At 53.0% G+C, this 24,957-nt stretch overlaps 1 protein-coding gene across 3 annotated transcripts; it reads left to right on the forward strand.

Annotated features, from left to right (window-relative positions):
• PLEKHF1 (pleckstrin homology and FYVE domain containing 1) lies at positions 1–24,812 on the forward strand. 3 transcript variants are annotated; one of them, XR_007147438.1, is made up of 4 exons: positions 1–116; positions 7,408–8,479; positions 18,684–19,336; positions 22,507–24,812. XR_007147438.1 is itself a non-coding variant. In XM_047836130.1 (2 exons), exon 2 carries the CDS (start codon positions 7,425–7,427, stop codon positions 8,265–8,267), a length of 843 nt encoding a protein of 280 aa, XP_047692086.1. In that variant the 5' UTR covers positions 1–116; positions 7,408–7,424; the 3' UTR covers positions 8,268–9,051. The 3 variants fall into 3 exon arrangements, 1 of the variants encoding a protein (XP_047692086.1); XR_007147437.1 differs by lacking the exon at positions 18,684–19,336; XM_047836130.1 differs by lacking the exons at positions 18,684–19,336; positions 22,507–24,812 and having other exon boundaries at positions 7,408–9,051.
• Positions 24,813–24,957: the final 145 nt, after the last annotated feature.

Below are 24,957 nucleotides of genomic sequence, written 5' to 3' on the forward strand. Positions count from 1 at the left end.
CGCAGGCCGCGGGAGGGGCAGGGGCACCCAGACCCGGAGCGGAAAGCAGCGCGGGAGAGCGGGCTCGAAGACAGGCGCTGGGCAGGGTGCAGGCGCGCGGGGACCAGACGGAGGAGGTAAGTGCCCCCGGGCTGGCCGGGGCGCGCGGAGCAGACGAGCAGTGTGCCCGCCGCCTCCAGTCTCCCCGGGCCGCCCTGTCCAGGTGGCTGCGGGGCTCTGGGCGGGAGCGCAGCCAGGGCCATCTCGGACTCTGACCCGAGCAGAGGCGCGGAGAAGGGCGCTTACTGCTGGTTGGGGGTGCTGGACGCGGGGTGGAGACTCCAGGGGCTCCAGGGAGAGAGGGGTGAGCGCAGGTAAGAGAGTTGGGCAGTCAAAGCAAGATCCCCGGGAATGCACGACGGGTGAGCGGAGGAGATCCGGAGGCGCCCCCGATCTGCCCCCTGGGCGACAGGGATCTCTGCACGCCAGTTTTCCCGTGATGGTTCTGAGAGACCTGGCCTGACGCCATCGTCGTGGTCTCACTCCTTGGTCCCGGTTTTCGGGGTCTGCACAAGTGGACCAAGACAACTGCCCCAGTGGACTGGGGAGGTGGGGATGGGGGCGGTGGCAGTGTTTTCCAAGTGGCCTAGGTCCTCTCTGGCCTCTCACTGAGGAACAATCTGAACCCCGAAGCGTTGGAATTTGTGACTTTTGGCAGGAGTTGTCAAAGGAAATGGCTGGGCTTAATCTCCCATTTCACAGAGGAAGTCACCGAGGCAGGCCCATAGAGACAGTGCCAACCTGGAATGAACTGGAATCTCTTTCCCTCTCTCTCTCCCCGAACACGGAAGAGTTAGGCAGGGGAGTGGTGTCATCAGCCCTCTTTGCAGGTGTGAAAATGAAGGTTCTAAAGGTTCCAAGGTTCAGAGTCACTCTGAAACTTAATCTCCACAGTCCAAAGAAAATATCATTTGCAATTTGAGCAAAGCTGTTATCTCACCCCAGAGGGTCAAAAGCCAGCAAGGAGGGGACGATCCTTGCTGGGGTCATTCTTGGCACACAGGTTCCACTTAGTACTGGGGCGTTCCTGGGCACATAATTTCTACTGGGGTCTGTGCTGGCCAAGCGATGACTCTAAATTCAGCCTGTGTGCCTGCACCCGTCAGCCCCAAGACAGGAGGTGAGGCAGCCCAGCTGAGCTTAAGGGACCTGCCTACACCACCCCAAGGGATCCCTGGGTTGGAGCTGGAGTGTACACAGGGGATCAGGCATTTGGAGAGGAGCCCTGCGCTCTGGACTTCAGGATTTCTGGTTCTGTCTTCAGTCAACAACAACAGCCTTCGGCAGCTCAGGGTTATTTTTGGAGCTGAGCCGTTGGGCAGTAATTTTGATGATGGAGGTGATACTTTCCCCAGTGGGGCTTTTATGAGGATTAAGTGAGATAATACTTATAATGTGCTTACTGTTGTACTTGGTGAGCTGTAAGCTCTTAGTTAATGGTGCCTCTGGTTTATTTTCCTTATTACTATTTTTTTCATGGAGAAGGGCCTCGAGGAAGCACAGGACTGGACAAGGCTGAGGGGTGGCCCCCTCTGGAAGGAGAGGACATTTGGATCATGGCACTCTCCTCAGTGTACTTGGAGAAAAACTCAGACCCTCATTTTGGCCTCTGGACCTTCAGGACTGGCCTCTGCTGGTCCCTTTGACCTTACGTCTTACCTCTCTCTCCTTCCTCTACAGCCTCCATGGGTCAGATTCTTGAGCTGTTCCCAAGGCCCAGAACATTCTTTCCTTAGCCTTTGCATGACTGACTCTTTCACAGTATTAAGGTTGGTGCCAGGTTACTTCCTCACCAGACCTTGCCTCACCCCCACCCCCACCCCTGCTGTGCCAGGCAGATCCTCTGTCTTTTTCTTCATGGCACTTAGCACTCACAGTCAGAAATTACCTGTTGATTTACTTACTAGTCTGGCTGCCCCACCAGGAAGTCTGTTACTGAAGGGCCTGTCCCTAGTTCCTTGCTGTAACCTGGTGCAAAACACAGTAGGACTGTGTCTGGCACATGGTCAGACTTACAGTAAATATTTGGAAGGTGAAATCAAGTAGGTGTGGAAGCCCAATGGGCCTGGTTGGGGCTGGCGGGAAGAGGGGCTGGTGATGAATCAGCCTGGCCCTAGTCAGAAGCCAAAGGATAGTCCAAGGGCCAGTATCCTTATTCCCCCTCTCTGTGATCTTGGCCAGGTTCCTCCCTCTCTTATAAGCAGTGTCCCCAACTGTAACTCTAACAGAAGGGTGGAGCTGGTGTCCCTCCTAGGTCCTGTTTTCCAGGGTTCCCAGGGTGGGGCCCCAGACATCTCTCTCAAATCACAAAGGCTGTTTCTGAGTGGAAGAGAGGAGAGAACAAGTTCCCTCAGGATACAGCCCCGTGTCAGGTGCATCCCTGGAGGAGTTGTATTATGCATTTGACAGTATGGGGTAGTATAGATCAGGGGTCTGCAAACTTTTTCTATAAAGGGCCAAATGTAAATATTTTAGGCTTTGCAACCAGCCTCTGTTGTCATGTTCCAATGACTTTTATTTAGAAAAGCCGGCAATGGGTCAGACTTGAGGTAGGTTTGACAGACACCTCGTCCATCATGCACAGAACCCTGGCCATCCAGCAACACTTGGAGCATGGTTCCCCAGACCCCGGTGCTCACTGAGCACCTTCAGCCCAGCTCAGGTGGTGGGATCACTTGTGTTCAAGAGGGCCATCCCAGGAGCCTGGCACCCTCCCAAACCTTCCAAAAACAAACAAACAAACAAGCAAACAACAACAACAAAACCAGGTCTATTAATTTCCCTGCTGTCAGATACTGACCAGCCCTCCAGGAATGTCCCCCCTCTGTCAGCACCCTGGGTGCTGGGTACCACAGCAGAGGCTGCACAGGCACTATCCCAGTGCCAGAGGCTGTCTGGAGGCAGGCTAGTCCCAAGAGGAATGGGGTCAGCTCTCCCCTCCCCTGTCCTAAAGGAGAGAGATTCACTTCTTTGGTGAGAACGGTAAAAAGAAGGATTCCCCATCTGCTTGGGTGAAGGGCTGCCATATTTACCAAGAAAAATGTCCAGGCCATGTCAAACCAGGGTGTGACATTACAGTTGTGGGAAGGGAGGGCAGATATGGAGAGAACCCCAGGAGAATGTTGTCTGCCCAGCCCCTCACCCAACCTGGGACCCACTATAGGCTCATGGAGGAGAAGGGCATGTGAGCCTTCTGGATGCTCCAGTCAGTGTGTGGGATCAGCTCAGGGCCCAAATCCCTTTCACACACACCCCCACACTTCCTGGGCCACATTTCCTGCCAGCAGCTGAACAGGGGCCACGAGGGCCTGGAGAGGGTCTATAGATCAATGGCTGGGGACGAGCAGTATGGGAGTCTTGCATGGGGCATCCTGGTGCCCCTACAAGGGACAAGGAGACAGAGTTGTAGGCCCTCCCCTGCCTGAACCTCTCCCCTCCCTGGGTGCTGCCCTTCACTTCCTCCATGCCTCCCACCTGGGTAGTGCCAGGTCAGAGTGGGGACCTGGGCAGGCTGGCCCCTTAGAGCTCACCAAACCCCACAGAGCCAGGTGGGGGCCATCTGCTGTCTTCTGTCCTGGCACAAAGTCTGTCTGCTTCAGCTGCCAAACGTGTTAAGCCTCAGTCTGTGGTGGTAAGATTGGGTTTTCATCCAGTTCTGCCAGGCAGCCTGACACACAGGTGTGCTTGGAGGAAACAGGTAGCACTCTTTGCTCAGGGCTCCTGGCATCTCCTGTGTCCCTGGACCCTGACGCTGTGTGGTCAGGGGAGGCCCCGCCTGGTGACCCACTGCATGCGCTGCAGGCCAGAGCTCCCAGCCAGTAAGCTCAGAGCTCCTGAAGCAGACACTGTCCTGACCTCTTTTCTTTTTGAGGACCTTACATTTAGAGAAAGGAAAAGAAGCTCGTCTTCCCACTTCTCAGAACTGGCTGGTATTGTGATTTTATCACATTGCTGCTGCTTTTTCTAAATAAAAGAAAGAAAATATCATAGATAAAGGTACAGTCCGACTTGATCCCCCCCATTCCTGGTCACATCCAGGTCACCCTTCCCCAGGCCACTTTCTGCTGACTTTGGTTTGGGTTTATCTTTTTTTTTTTTAAACCTCGACATTTTTAAGTGTACAGTTCAGTGGAATTAAGTGTATTTCCATTGTTGTGAAACATCTCCAGGATTCTTTTCATCTTGCAAAACAAACTCTACACCCATTAAATAACAACTCTGGGCAACCACTTTTCTACTTTCTGTCTCTATGAATTTTACTACTTGGAAGTGCCTCGTGTAAGTGGAGCCATGCTGTATATTTGTGACTGGCTTATTTCACTGAGCATAAATGTCTCCAAGGTTCATCCATGTTATAGCAGGATTTCCTTCCTTTCTGTGGCAGAACAGTCTTCTGTTGCACATTTTGTCCACCCATTGATGGACATTTCTACCTCTTGACTATTGTGAATACCACTCGGAGACCCTGCTTTCAGTTGTTCTGCTATACACCCAGGAATGGGATTCCTGGATCATATGGTATTTCTATTTTTAATTTCTCGAAGAACCTCAATCCTCTTTTCCTTAGTGCTCCACCAACTTATATTTCCAGCAACAGTGTGCCAGGGTTTCAACTTCTCTGCATCCTTGCCAACACTTGTTATTGCCTGGGGTTTCGGGGCTTTTTTTTTTTTAATAGAAGCCACCCTCATGAGTGTGAAGTTCCATCCTGTCCCTCTTTATTCAGAGATCTAGATCTTGAACACTTTTGAAATGCTGTGTGATGTCTGCATATATAGTGTCACACACCAGTCAGCAGGTTGCTTTTTCCACTCACCGTTTGATGTTGACCCACATAGATTGGCTGAGTCATAGTTACAGCCAACAGTATTCCCTTGTATGAGCGGACCTGGCTATTGGACCCGTTCCCCTGCTGCTGTTCCCCTGCTGCTAGACATCTCTCTTGTCTCCACTGCAGGCACTACATTCACTGCATTTGGTGGTCTCTTTCTACTGAGCTCTGAGCTCTTCCTGTGCAGCCATCATCCAGCCCATCCCAGGGTCCCAGCATGCAGCCCAAGGGCTGGAGGGTGGCCTCTGGAATTTTGCCAGGCTATCCACAGCAGGGACCCAGTAATCAGTCCTGGCAGGAGAGCCCCAGGCTGTCACCAATAATCAGCTAGGTTTGCAACACACAGCCAAGATTAGCAACCTAAAAATAGTTGTTCTTTCGTAAGGTGGTGTGGGCAGTGCTTCTCAGGATGCCTTGTGGTCTGAAGGGGGCACGTGGTATGTGACTCAGGGGGCCGAGCACCCCTCTTGTGCAGTGTGTCCGACCCCCATACGGGGCCCTGCTCTAGCTTCCCACGAGCGGTCTGACATACAGAACTGCACTGTGGTGACCCAGAAATACCACATGTGTGATCAGCTTGGCCAGGGTCATGCTGTGTGTGCCTGTACACATGGTGCTGGCAGTGACATCAGCTGTTACCTGCTTCCTCTTCAGAAGTAAGAGCTAACTCATGCACGGTGGGTGTCTGGGAGCTTCGGAAAGGTCCCTTCGTTCACTAGCGACTTACAAAACACTTAGCACTGTTCCAAGCACTGGGGATACTGTAGCAAACAAGAAAAGGCTCCTACTCTCATGCAGCTTACAACTGAGTGAGGAAAATAGAAAACACATAAGCAAGTGATAGATAGACAAGAAAATATAAAGTCCTAATAAGTCCTGTAAAAACAAAACAAAACAAAACAGGGTAACATCTTCGAGAAAGGGTCAGCAAACTTTTTCTGTAAAGGGCCAGAGAGTAAATATTTTAGGCCTTACGGCCTATAGTCTCTGTCACCACTAGTCATCCCTGCCTTTGCAGCATGAAAGCAGCCACAGACAATTGTAAATGAATGAGAGTGACCATGTTCCAATAAAACTTTATGTACAAAAACAGGCCATGGGCCAGACTTGGCCCTCAGGCCATAGTTTGCCAACCTTGTCCTGGGTCTGGGGAGAAGCTACCTGAGCTGGGGTTGTCAGAGACCCTTTCTGAAGGGAGATAAGAGCTGAGAGGTCTCAGGAGGGAGCCACAGGAGGGAGCCAGCATGGAAGAGCCTATCTCAGGCAGGCATGATAGCGCCTTGCTGCAGATTCAACGGGGTAGCTGTGTGGTGAGAAGCAGGCAGCCTCTGGCTCAGTGTGAGAGAGAAAAATGGTGGAGCTTGCTTATGGGCTGAATGTTGGAGGTACAGAAAAGAGGAAATTCAAGGATGAGTCCTAGATTTGGGTGAATGGTTCTGTTTATGGAAAAGAAGAAAAGCTGGAGGAAAAAGCTGGGTTTGTGTTGGGCATGTTGAATTCGAGGACCTTTTCTTAGATGAGCGGGTGAGAAATCACGTGAGCAGTGGACACCCACAGCTCAGAGAGAAACCAGGACCGGAGGCTTGACCTGGGGAGTCAGTAGTGTTTGGGTGGTCTTCAAAGCCATGAGTCTGGAGGATCAGGGGAGTATGGGTAGACAGAGCACAGGGGGCCTGCATGAGACCTGGGCCACTGACATTTTGTGCTTGGCAGGGGAGGACAGAGTGGGCCTCACACTCCACGGAGGAAGGCACTGTCTCCCGGGGTACAAGCTCTGGGCCCCCTACTTACTCACAGAGCCTCACTTTCCCTCCTGTCAATGTGGGATTCTACCTCCTAGGATTGGTGTGAGGATTAAATAAGATGTTCATGCTTGACGTGCAGAAAGCACTCAGCACATGGTACCTGTGATGATGGCAGTGGTGACCACTGAGCTCACAGGCTGTGTGAGTGGGTTGCAGGTCTGTGATGGTTTGGCTTGATGGATGGGGGAGTCAGTGGTGGGTTAGGTATGCAGACCCCCATGGCCTGGCACTTGGTGTCCTGGCACATGCACCTGTGCCCTTCCACCTGGGGCAGGCCCAACGTGCCAGGTCCTCGGTGCCCCTGGAAGCCCCTGATGGGAGTTGGGGCTCAACTGGGGCGGTCAGCGCTGAGACGCATTCTACCCTGTATCCCAAGGCTCCCCAGGGAATCGAGCCCCTACTGCCCACAGTGGTAGCCTGGTGCAGCCACACGTCCCAGCCCCAGCCGACTTCCTCATGCCCCTCACGGGGGAATCCCCCTTCATCTCTCCATAGCTAAGAGTTGGCTTCTGGGACACCGAGTTTGGTTGGTTGGGTGGCTGTCTAGGCCCTCTGGGTCGCAGTAGGGTAATGAGTGGCTTGTCTGGCTGGGTGGGTTCAGTGAGTTGGCGGGGTGGGCAGTGTGGTCCCACCACCACTCCCCCCCCCCCCCCCCCCATCTCCCGCTCCCTGCTTACCCCCCGGCTGTGCCGGGCAAACTGATGCCTCCCTCACCTGCTGCTCCTCCCACAGCCAGGCTGCCAGAGAAGATGGTGGATTACCTGGCCAACACGGAGATCAACAGCCAGCGCATCGCCGCGGTCGAGAGCTGCTTCGGGGCATCCGGGCAGCCCCTGGCCCTGCCAGGCCGGGTGCTGCTGGGCGAGGGCGTGCTGACCAAGGAGTGCCGCAAGAAGGCCAAACCGCGCATCTTCTTCCTCTTCAATGACATCCTGGTGTACGGCAGCATCGTGCTCAACAAGCGCAAGTACCGCAGCCAGCACATCATTCCGCTGGAGGAGGTGACGCTGGAGCCGCTGCCCGAGACCCTGCAGGCCAAGAACCGCTGGATGATCAAGACGGCCAAGAAGTCCTTCGTGGTGTCGGCCGCCTCCACCACGGAGCGCCAGGAGTGGATCAGCCACATCGAGGAGTGCGTGCGGCGGCAGCTGCTGGCCACGGGCCGCCAGCCCAGCACGGAGCACGCGGCGCCCTGGATCCCCGACAAGGCCACGGACATCTGCATGCGCTGCACGCAGACGCGCTTCTCGGCCCTCACGCGGCGCCACCACTGCCGCAAGTGCGGCTTCGTGGTCTGTGCCGAGTGCTCCCGAGAGCGCTTCCTCCTGCCGCGCCTGTCGCCCAAGCCCCTGCGCGTCTGCAGCCTCTGCTACCGCGAGCTGGCCGCCCAGAAGCGGAAGGAGGAGGAGGAGGAGGAGCAGAGCGTGGGGTCCCCCCAGCAGCCGGCCTACCTGGCCGGGGCCATCTGCGGAGCATCCAGCGGGGACGATGATGACTCTGACGAGGACAAGGAGGGCAGTGGGGACGGCGACTGGCCCAGCCACGTGGAGTTCTACGCCTCCGGTGTCTCCTGGTCGTCCTTCCACAGCTGACCCGAATCTGCAGCTGTGCGGGAGGGCCTCCCGGGTCCCTTCTGCATCCAGTCAAACTCCATTGCCCGTGCTCCTGAGAGAACAGAGTTCCCAGACTGCCCAGCAGCCCCCAGGACCCTGCCCCGTGGGTGGCAGGCGCAGTGGGAATGGCTTTCTCTCTCGGCCCCCAGTGCCTTTGGGCTGGACGTTGGCAGCCTTCTGCTCCACTTCAGGTAATTCTCTTTCCAGTTAGCAAACCCAAACACTTCGGCCTCTTGGGAACAAATTTATTTCTCAGCCCTATGAGCTGTAGCCCCAGATGACCCCTTGAACTAGACAACCCCGGGTACCTGTCAGGACCAGAGGGAAGGTAGGACTGGAGCGAGGTCCCCTGTTCTCTGAGGACGTGCACCACAGCACCTGGCCCTGGGACAAGCACACCCCCAGGGAAGACTGGGAGCCCTAGAAACCACGGTCTGCCCGTGCACCTTGCTGAGGCCCACTGGCCTGGGTGGCTGGCCCTTGTCAGGCCAGGCATGTGGGCTCACCTTGAGCCAGGCAAGAGAGCCATGCTCCGAGTACCCACCAGGCTTGGTGCAGCCTGACTCCTGGGGTCCAGGGCAGTCTGCCCAGGCCTCTGGCCCCATCTCACCTCTGTCCAGCTGTCCAAGAGTCTGATGCCCTCAGTCCAGCCCTCCTCTCTCCCTGTGGCTGGGGAAGGCAGCATTTTCTGTTAGGACTCTTCACTGCAAGTGACAGAAACCCTACCCAGACTGATTTAACAATAAAAAGAATGTTTGTGGACTTGTGTGGTCAAAAAGTTCAGGAGGATTTTGCTTCAGACATGGCTCGTGAGGGGCTGAAACCATGCTGGTGGCAAATGTCAACAATTGTGTACCACGCTGGGTGTTCCTGGGAACACTGGCAGCATAGTGGGGTCAGACATTCACACCACGTGGATGTGTTTGTTCTTGGCTGGTTCCCAAGGAAACCTTGCCATCCATCTGGGTACTCTAACCATGGCCCAGCACCTGTAGCCCTGCTCACTTGGTGTGAGTCATCTAAGTGGATGGACAGCGAGTAAACATGGAGCCACTTGTCCAGCTCTGCCTGGGCCTTCCAGGCTCAAAGCTCTCCCATGCAGCCTCCTGCCTGGCCTACTCCTGGGGGTCGTGTCACTGAGTGGGAGAACCCCAAGTGCAGCGACTGGCCTTGCTCAGAGCGAGTGTGTTGGGACTGGAGCTTGAAGGCCAGCCTCCTGATGCCTGGCCTGCAGCTGGCCATAGGGTCATGGGTCCTTTGATGGTCTCCTGCATTTGTTTCTGCCCTGTGGCAGAAGAGGGGAAGATCACTGTCAGCTAGAAGTAGTGACTCTGGGGGAAGGAAAGCATCCCCTAGCCCTCATGGCACAGTGGGCTCTGGCCAGGATCGGAGGTCTCAACCCCATTATCTGGGCTCCAGGCCCTAGGTGAAGAATTGCCCTCTGCCAGTTCTCAAATCCTCACGTGCAAATAGAATCCTGAGGGTCTGGTTAGAATGCCACCTCTGATTTGTCAGGTCGCTGGATCCCAGGGACGGCAAGCCTCCAGTCCAGTGAAGGAGGATAGAAGAGGTAAAGTGTGAGGCACCGGGGCCTGCCTATGGCCTTTCTGTGCAGGCAGAGGGAGCAGGTGGGAGAGGGTGAGAGGTACTTCTGAGAACGTGTTGGTTTTCAAGCCCTTGGTCTTCCTGAGCCACCCAAACTGGTCCAGGTTGGTTCTGCCTGGGCGGAGGGCTCAGGGCAGGACACATCACAGGATGAGAGACAACTTCCTGAAGACAGATCAGATACCCTCTCACAGCCAGGCCAGGCAGCCCCATCCCTTCACCCCAGAGCTGGTGCTGGGGCGGGGAGTGCCCAGCTCCAGCCACTGGCCTCTCCATCATAGCCGCACTCTCCTGGAGCCTCCCTTGCCTGGTAGAGGGGAGTAGAAGCAGCAGGGGCAGCATTCACTTGGACAGGAAGGATGCCTGCAATGGATCCTGGGCACTGCCAGCCTTCTCTACAGGTGCCTGACACGGGGGCACAGAGCACAAGACCCAGGCATGCAGGGCAGGTAACCAAGGTCCATGCCTTCCTCACCAGGGCTGGGCAAGTGGTGCCTTGTCCCTCAACCTGGGACCCTTAGACCTGCTCTCCTTGTACCTCCCCCCACCCAGGACTGGGAGAGGGTGGCTGCTTCCTTGAGCCCCAAGGTGTTAGGTACAGCCTGTAAGGACCCAAGGGCTCGAGTGGCCAGCAACCTTTGGAGGGCTTTCATTCATGCAGATTCATTGCTCTGTGCCATGCCAGGTGCTGAGGACACAGCTGTGAGTAACACAAGGTCCCCACTCTTAAGGTTTCTCCTCTGGCGGAGGAGACAGGCACAGAAGCTGGTGCTGTAGGTCCTAGTATGTGCTGTGATGGGACAGGGACTGAGGTATGACATAGTGGGCAGGTGGAGGGCAGCACGCCACAGAGGCAAGCTCCCTGTGATTGGTGAGAGAGTCAGCAATGCCATCTGGGAAGATGGTGTTCCAGTCAGAGGGAATGACAAGTGCAAAGGCCCTGAGGAGGAGAGGAGTCCATGTGTTCTGGATCAGCATGGCTGGATTGAGGCCAGAGAGGTGGCAGGACCAGCTCGGATGTGCCGAGAGCCACTGGAACCTTCAGCAGGGCAGCACGTCTGCTCTCGGCTTTCAAGAGCTTGCCCTGACAGCTGTGTGCAGATGGCTGAGGCAGAGAGAGGGGCTGTACAGCCCCCCAGACCCCTAGGATCCCTGAGACAAGGAACTAGGTTCCACTGAGGCTTCATCTGCCTGTGGTGTTGGGTGGCAGACAGCTGGCCTTGGCTGTCTCCATCTCTTCCTAAAGAGCCGGCCCCTCCCCTGTTCTACAAGATGTTCTGGATGACTGCAGATGGTGCATCAGGAAGCTAAATAAATGCCATGGGCTGAACTTTGCCCTGGGCCAGTGAGGTCCAGTGATGACCAGTGCCCCTGGCCACTAAAGCACAAAGGGGAATGTGTTGGGAGGAAGCAGGGCCTCTCAGAAAAGAAGATCTGGGCCCAAGAAGAGAAGGGGATGCCTCAAGAGACCCCATCTCTCACTCTTTTACGTCTGCTCCCCTCCAGAGACAACCTTGTCAGCCTGGCTTGGGTCAAGGGTCAGGCCAGGCCCTGCCTCCAGCCACCCCCGCCCCAGGCTGTTCTGAAAAGGGGCTTGCTGTCCACCAGGCTGCTGGGTTCTGCGTTCTCTCACCTGCCTCCCCAACAGGTGCGGTCCTGAAAAGCTCTGGAGTTGCCCCAAGCCAAGGCCACACAACTGACCCTCGCCCTTGGCTACCACTCCACCCCCACACATGCAGGAGGTCAGGAGTCCTCAGGCTGAATCGATGCCTCTGCTCTTCACAATGTTCCCTTTCCCCAGAATGAAGCTTGAGGTCTGGCTGCAGGACTGGGTCTGCTGGGCCTACGTCCCAGCCTTCCCTCTCTCCTGGGGCTTCACTTACAAGGCCTGGCAAGGGCACGGGAACCGGCTGTCCTGCCAGCCAAGTGCTCCCGTCTACCGCCTGGGAATCCTTCCTCCCAGCTGCGCGTGGACTCGGAGTGCCTGCCAGAGGCTGATCGTTCAGCCCGGGGAGGGGCCTCTCTTGCCCCTCCTCCTGGGAGATGGAGATGGGCCAGGGGAGGTTCTGAGGACCAGGCCCATGCCTATGAGGGGCACTGGAGCCCCCCACCACCTCAGCATTGCCTGAAGCGCCCTTGTGGCATCAGCCCTGACAGAAGTCGCTTCAGGTGGAAAGTGGAGTCTCAGCAGTGACCTCATGGCATTTGGGGACTGACTCTAAAGGAGTTTGACCTGCCCCTGGGCAGGGATGCGGCGCTCCCGAAGGACTCTGAGGATACTGAGGGAGGCCTCTGCGGGCAGTAAGTCAGTGACCCCTCCCTGGAAGTTTTGACTATTGGGATTTTTAGGTGCTGAGTCTTCTTAAATAGGGCCCACCTGCATGGGTACTGGGCACAATTGCCAGAAGCAGGGAGTCAGGCAGGGGTTTGACAAGACCGGAGGAATCTTATCCCTCCTTGATGATGGTGGGGGCAGTGGTACTGGTGCTGGTGGTGACAGCACGTGCCACTTTCTGAGAGCCATCTCTCAGTAAGCCATCTATCAGAATCAGTCTCAGGAAGGCAGAGCCAGGTTACATAAGGCCATCCTGAGTCTGAAGGGGATGTGGCCTGAGTCCTGAGAGAAGGATAGACAAAGCCAGGAGCCAGAGCTCCCAGAACAGCTGTGTGATCAGGGAGGGCTTCCTGGAGAAGGAGGTGTTTGGTTGAGCCTCAAGGAAGTCATGACTTTATCAGAAAGGATGGTAATCTCCATTAGGACTGGAACTCTGGGTCGTTTTATTAACTGCCCTCCTGTCCCTGGCACTGAACATTTGTTGGTTAAATAAATGAATCAAGTAAGAAATGGGGTTGAAGGTGGGGCAGAAGGGATGATAATGAAATGCTCATTGAGCCTCACCTCTGGAGCCTCCACTCAAGGTTCTGGATGAGAATTGTTGGCCATGGCTTCTTTCTGGAGGGTTGGGGACCAGCACTTCCCCCCAAACACTGACCTTTGCCCTGTCAGTGGGGGCAGGAAGTTCCTTTCCACACCTTTCCAGGCAGAGCTTTCTGCAGACGTGATGTTAAGACCAGTTTGCAGGGGGACATCATTCAGTCTGGCATCAGAGGATTTCAGCTGGCCGGGCCTCTCCCCTGCCTCAGCCTGTTCTTGAGGACTCAGCTAGAAAGAGGATGCAGGGGACATCAGGGCCACTGCTGGACTCGGCTACTGGGCAGACTAGGAGTGACTGCAAGGCTGACCCAGTTCTCAGCCAGGATCCTGGAGCTCGTAGGCCATTCTTGCAAACTGAGGCAGCCACTTCTGCTGGCCTGCCTCTGACCTGGCCTTGCAGGAAGTAACCCTCCTGAGGGCTGTGGGCAGGGGAGAGGCTGCCTCTGAGTCGGGCTTTTCACACCTGGCACCAGCAGGCTCTGGGCTGTCTTCCTGCCTGTTTCTGCACCCAGGCTCCCATGTCTGAGGGGAGGGAGCCCACGAAGGAGCCCACCCCCTCGACGCGTATGCTCTGCCTTAGCCCTGAGCAAGTTCAGAGACCTGTGCCGGGATTTCAGATGTTGGGGCTGGGTCCACAAGCCACAGGAGGAATTCTGTGTCACCAAACCCAACAAAGCCAGGCCCCAGGCTTCTCTTCTCTGACTTTGCCGACTCTGAACCCAGCATCTGCCTTTGTCCGTGAATTTGGGCCTCCCTGTGGACCCCAGTGCTGCTGCCACCTCTGCTCTGCAGCCTTCCTGGTTGTCCCAGGGCAGCATTGACTGTCCCATCCGCACTCCCAGAGCACCTACAGCCTCTGCTGTGGCTCCCACCCTCCACCTGTCACGAGGTGTCTGAGTAGGCCTGTGCCCACCAAAGCTGGCCTTGGAGTCCAGGCTGCTTGAGGGCAGGGGGACCACTCATTCACCATTCACCTACAGCCCTCACATTCTCGGCAGAGTTCTGCAGATGCCTTTCTTTGAAGGTGGCCTTGAGACTTTCCCTAGCTCATGGAGGATGATGGCAAGATGCTGGGGTCACTGGGGCCTCAGAGCCCCTGTGTCCCAAACTGATTCCACCGGCTTCCCCTAACCAGCTAATCCTGTCTCCACTGGTGCCCGCACCCAGGCCTTTGAGACAGACACTGGGGGGTCTCCTGACCCTTCCCTTTCCTGTCCCCCCACTCTTGTACCTTTCCAGGCAAGCCGGGCCCAAACTGAGGGAGGCTGTGGTGCACGGGGGGCACCGAAGGAGCTCCTTTAGGGCCCTGGGGGGAGTAGTTCAGGCAAGACCACAGAGGGGCATGGGCCAGACCCCACAAGATAGTCTTTAAACCAGCAGAGAGGGAGCCCTGTGCACACACGTGCACACACACACACCTTCCACCCCTCTCAGTCTCCCTCCTAGTTTCCCAGACTCCCCATGTCAAAGCCTCAGACTAGCTTTTGGAGCAGTGTGCAAGGGAGGAATAGGGAGTAAGGACGGTTGTGGGGAGGGTGTCCCACAAGGAGAGTGAAAACCCAGGGAGGCTCTCAGGAGCAGCTCATGTTTCCTTCACTGTTTGGGCAGGGAATCTGAGGCCCCAGGGGCAGGTGCACCCCTGACATGAGTCAGAGTCAGTGCCAGATGAGAGGCTGTGGCCAGAGCATTGTCCCATGTCCCTCCCAGAGTCCTGTCTCCTGCCAGCTCTCTTCACCACCACAGAGCCCAGCTCTGACTGAAATGTTCCAATGCAGAAAACAGAAAGGCAGGCGGGCAGGCAGGGAGGGAGAGAAGAGGGGTGGGGGAAGACCAAGCCAGATATTTCTGGGCAAAAACAAGGGGAAATTTCAATCCCTGGAGTGTCACTTCAGGGGGTCCGGCCAAATGTTTTGACCCCAAAGAACAGACTTTCCGGAGAATGGTTTCTGCCCACTGTGGCTCCAAGTTGGGAGGGAGAGGAGTCGGGTGCCCAAAGCCATGCTGGTGCTGCCCATTCTTTCTTTGCACAGCTGGGCTTAACAGGACCCCTGGGTGCCCACAGCAACACCCAGGGCTGTAGAAACCCAGGGTTCCAGGATTCTGGAACCACACACACACACACACACCCCACAAGTTTTCCTTTGTGTGTACAAAAGGAAACTTTATGCAGTTTGCAAATTGCCAACATTCTTAAAATGCCAAAATGCCTTCCTTTGTATTCCAACCAAGCCTCCTGGGGTCCCCACCCCCACCCAGGAAGTAGATGAACCCTCTCAGCCTTGGCCCAAGCCAGCCACTTGCTAATCTCTTTCCCCAGGCTTGGGCTGGAGCTGGTCTAAAAGAGTGGAGTCAAGGCAAAGGAGCTCAGTGAGAGGGAGTGTGGGTGGGGGCTGGGATGCAGTCATCACCCCCAAGACAGGCCCAGGCTCCCCACATCTTCTGTTCTGCACTTGTGTCCTCACCTTGAAACACTGGCCTGCTCACAGCTCCTTGCCCCCTGCTGCTGCAGTGGGTTCATGGGGTGGTGGGCACCCATGGCTCACCTGTGCACACGTTTCTCCTTCAGGTGCTCACACTCTGGTGTTCCCTGGAGTGAAGTAATACAATTGTATATATTGGTCTCTACTCCCAATTCCTGGCACAGAGCTCCTGAATACCTTGGAATTTCCCAGGTGACAGGAGTGCCTTATGTCCTAATGCAGTACTTAGTGGACAAGACCAAGCCATGATTAGAAGCTTGGAACTTTCGGTCCCACTCCTCATTCTCCAGGAAGGGGAGAAGGACCAGAAACTGAGTTAATGATCAGTCACGATGATGGTTCCATAAAACACCCGGAAGTATGGGTTCAGAGAGACTCTGGGCTGGTGAACACGTAGAACTGCTGGAAAGGAGGTGCGCTGGGGAAGGGGGAAGGTCCACACCCCTTACCACGTACTTGCCCTACACATCTCTTCACCTGGCTGGTCATCTGTGTCCTTTATCATATCCTTTATAGTAAACCAGTAAATGTTTTTCACCGAGTCCTGTGAGCTGTTTTGGCAAATTATCAAACCCAAGGAGGGGGGTCATGGGAACCCTGACCCAGTTGACACCCTGGGACTTGTGATCGGCGTCGGAAGTGGGGGCAGTCTTGTCTGTGGCATTTGCACTAACTCCAGGGGGACAAGGTCAGAACTGAATTGAATTGTAGGACACCCAGCTGGTTGTGGGGAATCGCTCAGTGTGGGGGAGAATCCCCACATGTGCTGTCAGAAGTGTTGTGAGTGTGATAGGGCCATGAGAATAAAGGCAGTCACAGGCGTGTTTCTCACACACCCCTGGGGAAGCCTTCTTCCTTACTTTTGGCCACGGGCTTTAGTACAGCTGAGCCATCCACATCCTGGCTCTAGGAGTGGGCACAGGACCCAGGTCTGGACAACCAGCACAATTGGGAAGCCTAAGGGGACATACTGAGGGCTGTGAGGGTCCATATCCATGTCTCCCACCTGCACAGAGAAGAGTGACCCTGAGTCACGTGGCAGGGAGTGGCAGCCCAGCTCTCAGGAGGGCCCAGGGAAAGGGAATGGGGCCCATATTCATCCCACAATGAGGCTGTGGCAAAGACAGTGTGCAGATTTCAATTCAATTAGGGAGAAACCCACCCAATGATGAACAGCTCCGAGATATGAAAACAGAGCATTCAAAAGCACAATGGACACAGTGATTGTTTCCTTTATTCAAGTCACAGACAAAGCGACATCTCACTCAGGCAGCCTCAATGTCTCACAAGCTGATTATCACATGAGTCAAAACTCTGAGGAACAAACATAATTCAGATGCAAACCTGATTTGGGGAAACAAAGCCCGTCCAGTCCCCGTCAAGTTAGGACAACAATGACGCAGAGACACTGAGCTCAGCAAGGATGTACTTTCTGAGAGTACCATCTCCTCCACTGTTCGGTCCAGGGTATGTTGAACATCGATCTCCTCTCCAAAGGTCAAGGAGTAAGCAGTTAGGAAAATCGATATGTCTTCAGAGCAGTACAAGGAGGAAATTAGCATGGGGCGGGACATGAAGTTCAGAAGTGGGGGCAGTTGGCCACCTGGGGTACCCGCTGGGACATTTGGGTTTTTTATCGAAGTCTAAGCGATATCCAGTAAAGTGCGCAGATTTTAAGTGTTCAGCTCAGACTACACACACACACACACACACACACACACACACGGGTGGCCCACACGAGCAGCACCAAGGTCAAGATACAGAGCATCTCCAGCACCCAGAAGCCTCCCTCAGATTCTTCCAAGAGTCCCTGCCTCCGAGGGATTGGTGTTCACGTAAGTTTTCCCCTGTTTTTTTTTTAAACTTCATATAGATAGAATCATAGTCTAAGTTTTTGTTGTTGTTGTTCAGACTTCTTTGCTCAAATTCTGTCTGTAGGACTCTCCATGTTGTGGTAAGCATCTGTCTGTACTTGGTGTTTTGCATTGTGGTGGAATATTCTATCTGGTGGGCCCTCCACAACCGTATGTCCTCTCTACTGTGGATGGGCGTTTGGGTTGTTTACAGTTCCAGGTCGTCACGAAAAAAGGGGCCATGCCCATTCCGTAGATGTCTTTGGTGGACGAAGCTCTCATTTCTGTCAAGGGTATGATTGGGGTGGCAGTGCTGGGCCACGGGACATACGTACGTGCAGCTTTAGCACATGCTGCCCGGCTGTCCCCTGCAGTGGTTGAGCTGGTTTGCACCCCCCAGATGTGGGCTGCAGATGCTCCACACCTCACCAGCCTCACCAGCACTGCATTCTGTAGGGCTCTCTCACTGCAGCGACTCTGGGGAGTCACCTGGAATGCAGCCTGACTCCGGAGCTCACCTCAGCGGGCTCGTGGGATGTGGCCTTTCCTTGTGCTCAAGAGAAGCCGGTGTGGGCGACTGAGGTGGTGCTGGTGTTGGGCCTGCACGTGAGATGGAAAATGAAACCCCAAGAAAGCCCATCAGTGTTATTTTTATTCATTCATTCAACAAGAGCCCCTTGAGTACCTATAGCACTGGGGATACAGCTGTGGAGCTGTATCCTTCCACTTGCAGAGCTCACACTCGTGTAGAGAGACAGACCACAAGCACAACTGGAAAATATATTATACTCTTTCATACCTCTGGGGTCTTTTCCAGCACTAGGAATATTCCCAACCAAGAGGGGTGCACTATGGAGGTACTCGGCCTGCCCCTTGTTAGTTCAGCTCTGTTGACGAGCCTTTTTTCATTTGGTTTCTGAAGAGATAATCTCAACACCCTTCTCCTTGAGGTAGATCCTGTAATAATGGAATATCTGAGAAGGGTTGAGTGTACAGATAACAACACAGAGAGGGGGACGGTGAGAGCTGGGTGGCTACAATTTCAGATCGAGTGGCCAGACAAGGCGTCACTGAAAAGGTGTACTTGGGTCAAGACCTGAAGGAAGTGAGGCAGATATTTGGGAGAAGAACATCCCGGGCAGAGGAAGCAACAAGTGCAAACGCCCTGGGGTGGAGATGTCCCCAGGCTGGTGGAGGAGCACGGAGGAGGCCTGTGTGGCTGGCAGAGCGAGAGAAGGGGAGAGCTGCTGGAGATGTCCAAAGCTGGGGAGACGGAGCAGGGCCCTGGAGGCATCGTAAGGACTTTGGCTTTGCATGGAGCGACATAACAGGAGTCATGGGAGGTGTTTCAGCAGAGAAGCACACCTGACTCACCTTTTAGCAGGACCACTGGCTGCCACGGACTGGACTCACGGGGGCCAGGAGGGCAACCTGGGAGCCGCTAAGGAGGTGGGAGGTGATGATGGCTGGCACCAGGCTCCGTGCAGAGATGCTAAGACATTAAATACTGATATATTTGCAGGTGGGACCAACAGAATCTGCCAGTGCATTGGATACAGGGTGTGAGAGAAAGAGGTCAGTGCAGCTGCAAGCGTGAAGCTCCTGGTTTGTGAGACAGAGAAGGCTGCGGGCCAGCCACCAACCAGTGGTGGTTGTCTGTCGTGGTTTCTGAGCGGAGAGTGTGGGTATCAGGAGCTCAGTTTCGGCATGTAAAGTTGGAGACTGAATGCAAAGTTTTACGGGAAGGACTAGAGCGCAGGCAAGAGTCCGGGCTGACAAACGCTGTTGCACACATGGACAACCCCACAGGACAGACCGGAGGCTAGAGCCGCGGAGGTGGAGGTGGAGATTGGGGAGCAGTCGGCCAGGCTGGAGGAGGGCCTGGAGAGCGCGGCAGCCGGCAGGGGGCCCAGCCGTGCCAGACGCTGCCCACGGGGGTCATCGGGTGGCATGAGGACCAAGAGCCAGCCTGTGTTCAGTAACGTGGATGTCACGTGAAGTGGTCGCCTACAATGTGGCTGCTGTGACAGGAGAACATTTAGTGGGGTGGTAGGAGCAGAGGCCCGCTGGAAAGCACCCGGAGAACAGAGCCAAACTGGTGAAGTCATCTGAAGAATTCCGTTGCAAAGGGGAAGAGAAACGCCGCAGTGGCTAGAGATGGAAGAGGTGCTTTATGTATGTGTATATATATATATATATATGTTCATGTTTATTCATTTTTGAGAGATAGAGCGCAAGTGGAGGAGGGGCAGAGAGAGAGAGGGGGAGACACAGAATCCGAAGCAGGCTCCAGGCTCCGAGCTGTTGGCACAGGGCCTGACGCGGGGCTCGAACCCACAAACTGTGAGATCATGACCTGAGCCGAATTTGGTCGCTTAACCGACTGAGCCACCCAGCCGCTCCCAGAGGTGCTTTTTAAACAGCTTTATCGGGATATAATTCACATCCCATAAAATCTCTCTGCCCTTTAAAGTTTGCCGTTCAGTGATTGCTAGTATATTCACAAGATTGTGCACCCGTTCCCACTATCTAATTCCAGGAGATTTTCACCACACCAGAGTGGAACCCCACACCCACGAGTGCTCACTGCCCGTTCTCCCCTCCCCCGGCCCCTAACAACCACCCATTTGCCTTCAGTCTCTATTCTGGACATTCCACACAAGTGGAATCGTACAATATGTGGTCTTTTGCAACTGGCTTCTCCCACTTCGCATCTTCCCACGTTCATCCCTGTTGTAGCATGTATCGGTATAAAATTCCTTTTTATTGCTGAATAACATCCCATCCCATGTTTCAGACAATGTACATACCGCATTTTGTGTATCCATTCATCAGCTGACAGACATCTAGGTTGTTAACCCTTTTTGATTCTTATGAAAAATGCTGCTAATGGACATTCACATACAGGTTTTTGTGTGGACATGTTTTCAGTTCTCTGGGGTATATACCTACGAGTAGAATTGCTGGGTCATATGGTAACTCTATGTTTAATATTTTGGGGAACTGCCAAACTGTTGTCCAAAGTGGCTGCACCATTTTATGTTCCCACCAGCAATATATAAATGTTCCAATTTCTTCCCGATCTCATCAACACTTGTTATTGCCTTTTTTATTTTAGTCATCAGAGTAGGGGAGAAGTGGCATCTCATTGTTGTTTTGATGACTAATGATGTTGAGCACCTTCTCATGTGCTTATTGGCTATCTGGATATCTTTTTTGGAGAAATGTCTATTCAAATCTTTTGCACATTTTTTAATTGGGTTGTTTGTCTCTTTGTTTTCGAGTTCCAAGAGCTCTTTATATATTCTAGATACTAGTCCCTTATCAGATACATGATTTGTAATTATTTTCTCCCATCCTGTGTTATTTTTTTTCACTTTCTTGATGGTGTCCTTTGAAATACAAAAGTTTTTAATCTTGATGAATTCCCATTTATCAATTTCTTTTTGTCATTTGTTGTTTTTGTGTCATGTCTAAGAAACCATTGACTCATACAAGATCATAAAGAGTTATTCCCATGTTTTTATTTAAGAAATGATCTATTTTGAGTTAATTTTTTATATGGTATCAGATGGGGGATTGCCCACCTTCATTTTTTATACAGTTGTCCCAGAACCATCTGTTGAAAAGACAGTTATTCCCCATGGAATTGTCCTGGTACCCTTGTTGAAATTTTTGTTGTTTTTTAGTATGGAAGAAATGCATGTGTACATGCTTATGGGCAAAACCCTGCACAGAGTGGGAAATGGTGATGAAGGGGAAGGAGAAGAAAGACTGGAGCAGCAGCCTCCAGAGGGAGAGGGGTGCCCAGAGGAGGGGCTGGCGCAAGTCAAGGGCAAGGAGATGTGTGGGCAATGAACGTTCTCTCCCCAACACTTCCCTTTGTGTAGTGAAACAGGCACCATGTCACACTGCAGAGAAGGCAGAGGGGGAGGGGTGGGAGCTGGGAGAAGAGGTTAGCAGGAGCGGAAGTGGGCCACCTCCCTGAGCTTAGCGATGATGAACCAAAAGTAAGACCAGTCTGTGTTCAGGTGTTCTTTAGGCAGGTGTGGGGGCAAGGGTTGGGAGGGGTGTGGGAAGAGTGGAGGGATCCAAGGCCTCTGAGGGCTGCCTGTACCAGGGTGGAAGGACAAGTCTGGTTCTTTTTTTTTTTTTTTTAAGTTTTATTTATTTATTTTGAGAGAAAGTGAGCAGACGGCAGAGGGCAAGAGAGAGAATCCAAAGAGAATCCAAAGCAGTGCAGAGCCTGATGTGGGGCTTGATCCCACACCCATGAGATCATGATCTGAGCCAACATTGAGAATTGCACGCTTAAGTGACTGAGCCACCCAGGTGCCCCTGGACAAGGCTGGTTGTTAGTGGCTGCAGCAAGCAGCCCTCTTGCTGAGGATGGTCAGGTTCATCCAGGGAGAAGGTCTTTAGCCACACACCAGACCAGCTTGTTATCCCAAGATACAGAGAGAAAATGCCCTTGCCCCTAAATCTAATTAGAGAGGGTGAGGAGGGAGTTACCAGCAAATCCTCAACCTTCCAGTGCCCCATCTGTCTCAGTGGCCTTGGGCTGCCACAACAAAGTAGCAAAGACTGGGTACTCATCAACAATGGGCTTGTACTTAATGTAAACAATGGACATTTATTGCTCACTGTCCAGAAGCTGGAAGCCCAAGATGACAGTGCCAGTGTGGCTGCATTCTGGTGAGAACTCTTGGCTTGCAGACAGCTGTCTTTCCACTGTTTCTTCACAGAGAGATAGTGAGTGAGGTCTCTGATGTCTCTTCTCATAAGGGCACTAATCCCATCATGGGTGTCCCGGCCATGGTCTCATCTAACCCTGATTACCTCCCAAAGGCCCCACCTCTAAATGCTATCACATTGGGGGTTAGGGCTCCAGCCTATGAATTTGGGGAGCACACAATTCAGCCCACAACACCATCCAACCTGCTCTTGACCTCTAACAAGGACCTCAAACAAGCCCAGATCCTGAACTTCAGAACAGAGAAGGGACAGAAAGAGGTTCCCGGCCCTTTGCAGGGAGATGTCCATGTCACTGGCGACCCAAGTGGCAAAGAAAAATCTTTCGTCGTTACATTTTCTATTATGTATTTTAGAGAGTTGTGATGCCTGATACAGTAGCCACTGGCCACATGTGGCTTGACATGTGGCTAGTCAGAAAGGAAATGTGCTATAAGTATAAAAACTATACACCAGGTTTCAAAGACTTAATATTTTAAAGGAAGGAAAATATCTCAATAATCATTTATATCAATTACAAGTTGATAATATTTGGTCTATTTGGTTAAGTTACATTATTAAGTGAATTTCATCTGTTTCTTCTTGCTTTTTAGAAATGTGGCTCACATTTGTGGCTTGTGTTAGATTCTGTTGGCGAGACACTAGAGAGAAGACCCCACATCCAAAATGGTTCCCGGCATGGCTGACCTTCCTGCCAGAGTCCGTGGGTACAAGTCCCACGTGCCTGGGGTGGAGCTCAAGGAGTTCATGTTACAGTGGGGCCATGCCTCTGAGGAGGTAGGGCCCCCGGAGCACGCTCGTGAAGACTCAGCCTCGAGTCCAGCCCAGGAGGCAGCCCCAGGGAGCTGGGGACCAGGCTGGTCTTTGTGTGGTTTAGGGACAGGTAAAGCACTCACACTTTGTAACACTAGAATGCCCGTGGGCACAAGATGCCCACAGCGCAGGGCCTCTTGTCTGCTGCACACTGCTTCTTCTGAACCATGCCCTCACCGCTTTGGAAGCCTGGAGGGTCACCAGCACCCATTAGAATTTGTCTTTTTCTTTATTCCCCCCAAGCATGGAAGGGTGAAACGGCTGTAAGGTAAACAATGTGTATGGAGAAGTTCTAGCGAATTTCATATACCCATCCCCATTTACTACTTATTAAAATTGGCTATTAGTATTCCATTATATTGCCCACATATGCAGTTTGACTATGTCCCTGTTGCTCAGCACTGGGGCTGGTTCCCTTTTCTCCTGTTGCCATAAACAGCAGTGCTATGAATATCTTTATCCTTTTTCCATTTGAATTATTTTATTGTAATGTTTTCCCTGAAGTGAAATTTGTTGGCTGGAAAGTGTATACAATTTTATGGTTCCTGTGACTTTTTTTCTTCAAATCACTCTCCCAAAAGACTGTATCACCAAGTATTTCCTCCAGCACTCTGTGTGTGTGTGTGTGTGTGTGTGTGTGTGTGTGTGTGTCTTCCTGCAGCCCTGCCAGTTCTGGGTTTGATCATTTGTATTTATTTTTACCAATTAATTGTTATGTAACAGAAGCTATTATCCTGGCATTTGCTTTGCAAATGAGAATGAGTGAAGTCCTTCCCTTAAAACTCATACAAATTAAGTAAGTAGCCATCACCTCTGTAGTTTAAAGAAACACTTTTCAGCTCCTTCTGTGTGCCAGCACTTTGGATACCCACAGCTCCCCTGAGGCTACAACCCAGCTGGCTGGCTCGAGCTTCACCTCCTGACCCACCGTTATCAAATAGTCCAAGAAGCCTCCTCCGGTTAATAAAGCCATTTACCTCCTCCCAACAAACTGAAAACGCATCAGTCAGCCCCCTTTCCCTGTGTGGTTTAGATGAATCCTGGCATTTCTTAATTGCCATATGTTGATTGTTCAGGATTGAGACACATTCTGGTTTCTATGCAAAAAGATTGCAGGAGACATGGCTGATGTTCTGTTCATGGCTTATTAAAACCTCAGGAAGACCCTAACCGCCCTCCCAAGGGGAACTCAATAACAGGCATCCTGGTGGAGCCACGTCCTGGCCGGTCAGGTAACCCAAGAAGGCTGGGAGGGAAACTGACAGAGGATGTGCATATTTGACCACTAGATGGCACCTCTCAATAACTAATGGGGAGAGAATTGCTTCCTTCCAAACCTCCAGCCCCATTCCTGACAGCCTCCCCACCATGCATTGCAACACACCCCAGTCGTGTTTACTTCCAAGCCAGACATCTCAAAAAAAATAAATAAAATAAAAAAACCAGAAAAATAAAAAAGTTCATTCTAGCTAAAAATACACCATCTGCCTGTGAAAAATCTTGCCCGGCGCTGTCATGTCAACACCCAAAGCAGGTTAATAACCGGCCCAGAACAGATGGTTTCTTTTTATAATTACTGGGTCCCCCCCACCACCAGCAAGGCTTCTTCCTCAGCTGCCTCCTTACCCTGCTGGCAGCCCCCTAGTGTTTCCTGGCCACCCCGCTGCCACCGCCCAGCCAGCTACTGCCCTGCCAGCCACAGGGGGCCAGCCCATTGCCAGCCCTCTGCTCAGGCTGTAGGACCCGGGGGCTTTCAACACCACCTGGGAAGACGGCCATCAGGAGGTCACCCCAGCCTTGTCAACCCCACTATCAAAGAAAAACTAATCAAGCCAAGATGTCAGTAATCACTCAACAAATAAAGTTTAAGACACTTATCATCCTATTTCTGGGTGAGGATACAGTGAGATGTGCACCCCCAAACCCTGTTGTGGGGAAAGCAGATTATTAACACTGACTATCTAGAAAGAATTTTGACAGAATATAACAGCTTTAAAAAATATTGCATACTGGGGTGCCTGGGTGGTTCAGTCTGTTGAGTGTCTGACTTTGGCTCAGGTCATGATATCACGGTCCATGAGTTCGAGCCCCGCGTCGGGCTGTGTGCTGAAAGCTCGGAGCCTGGAGCCTGCTTCAGATTCTGTGTCTCCCTCTCTCTCTGCCCCTCCCCTGCTAGTACTCTGTCTCCGTCTCTCTGTCTCAAAAATAAATAAAATTTAAAACGTAAAAAA

This window comes from Prionailurus viverrinus, chromosome E2, assembly GCF_022837055.1.
Source record: "Prionailurus viverrinus isolate Anna chromosome E2, UM_Priviv_1.0, whole genome shotgun sequence".
NCBI lineage: Eukaryota > Metazoa > Chordata > Mammalia > Carnivora > Felidae > Prionailurus > Prionailurus viverrinus.

Bases quoted from the DNA above. Each gene is read 5' to 3' on its own strand.
- PLEKHF1 (XM_047836130.1), top strand. From the start codon at position 7,425: ATGGTGGATTACCTGGCCAACACGGAGATCAACAGCCAGCGCATCGCC.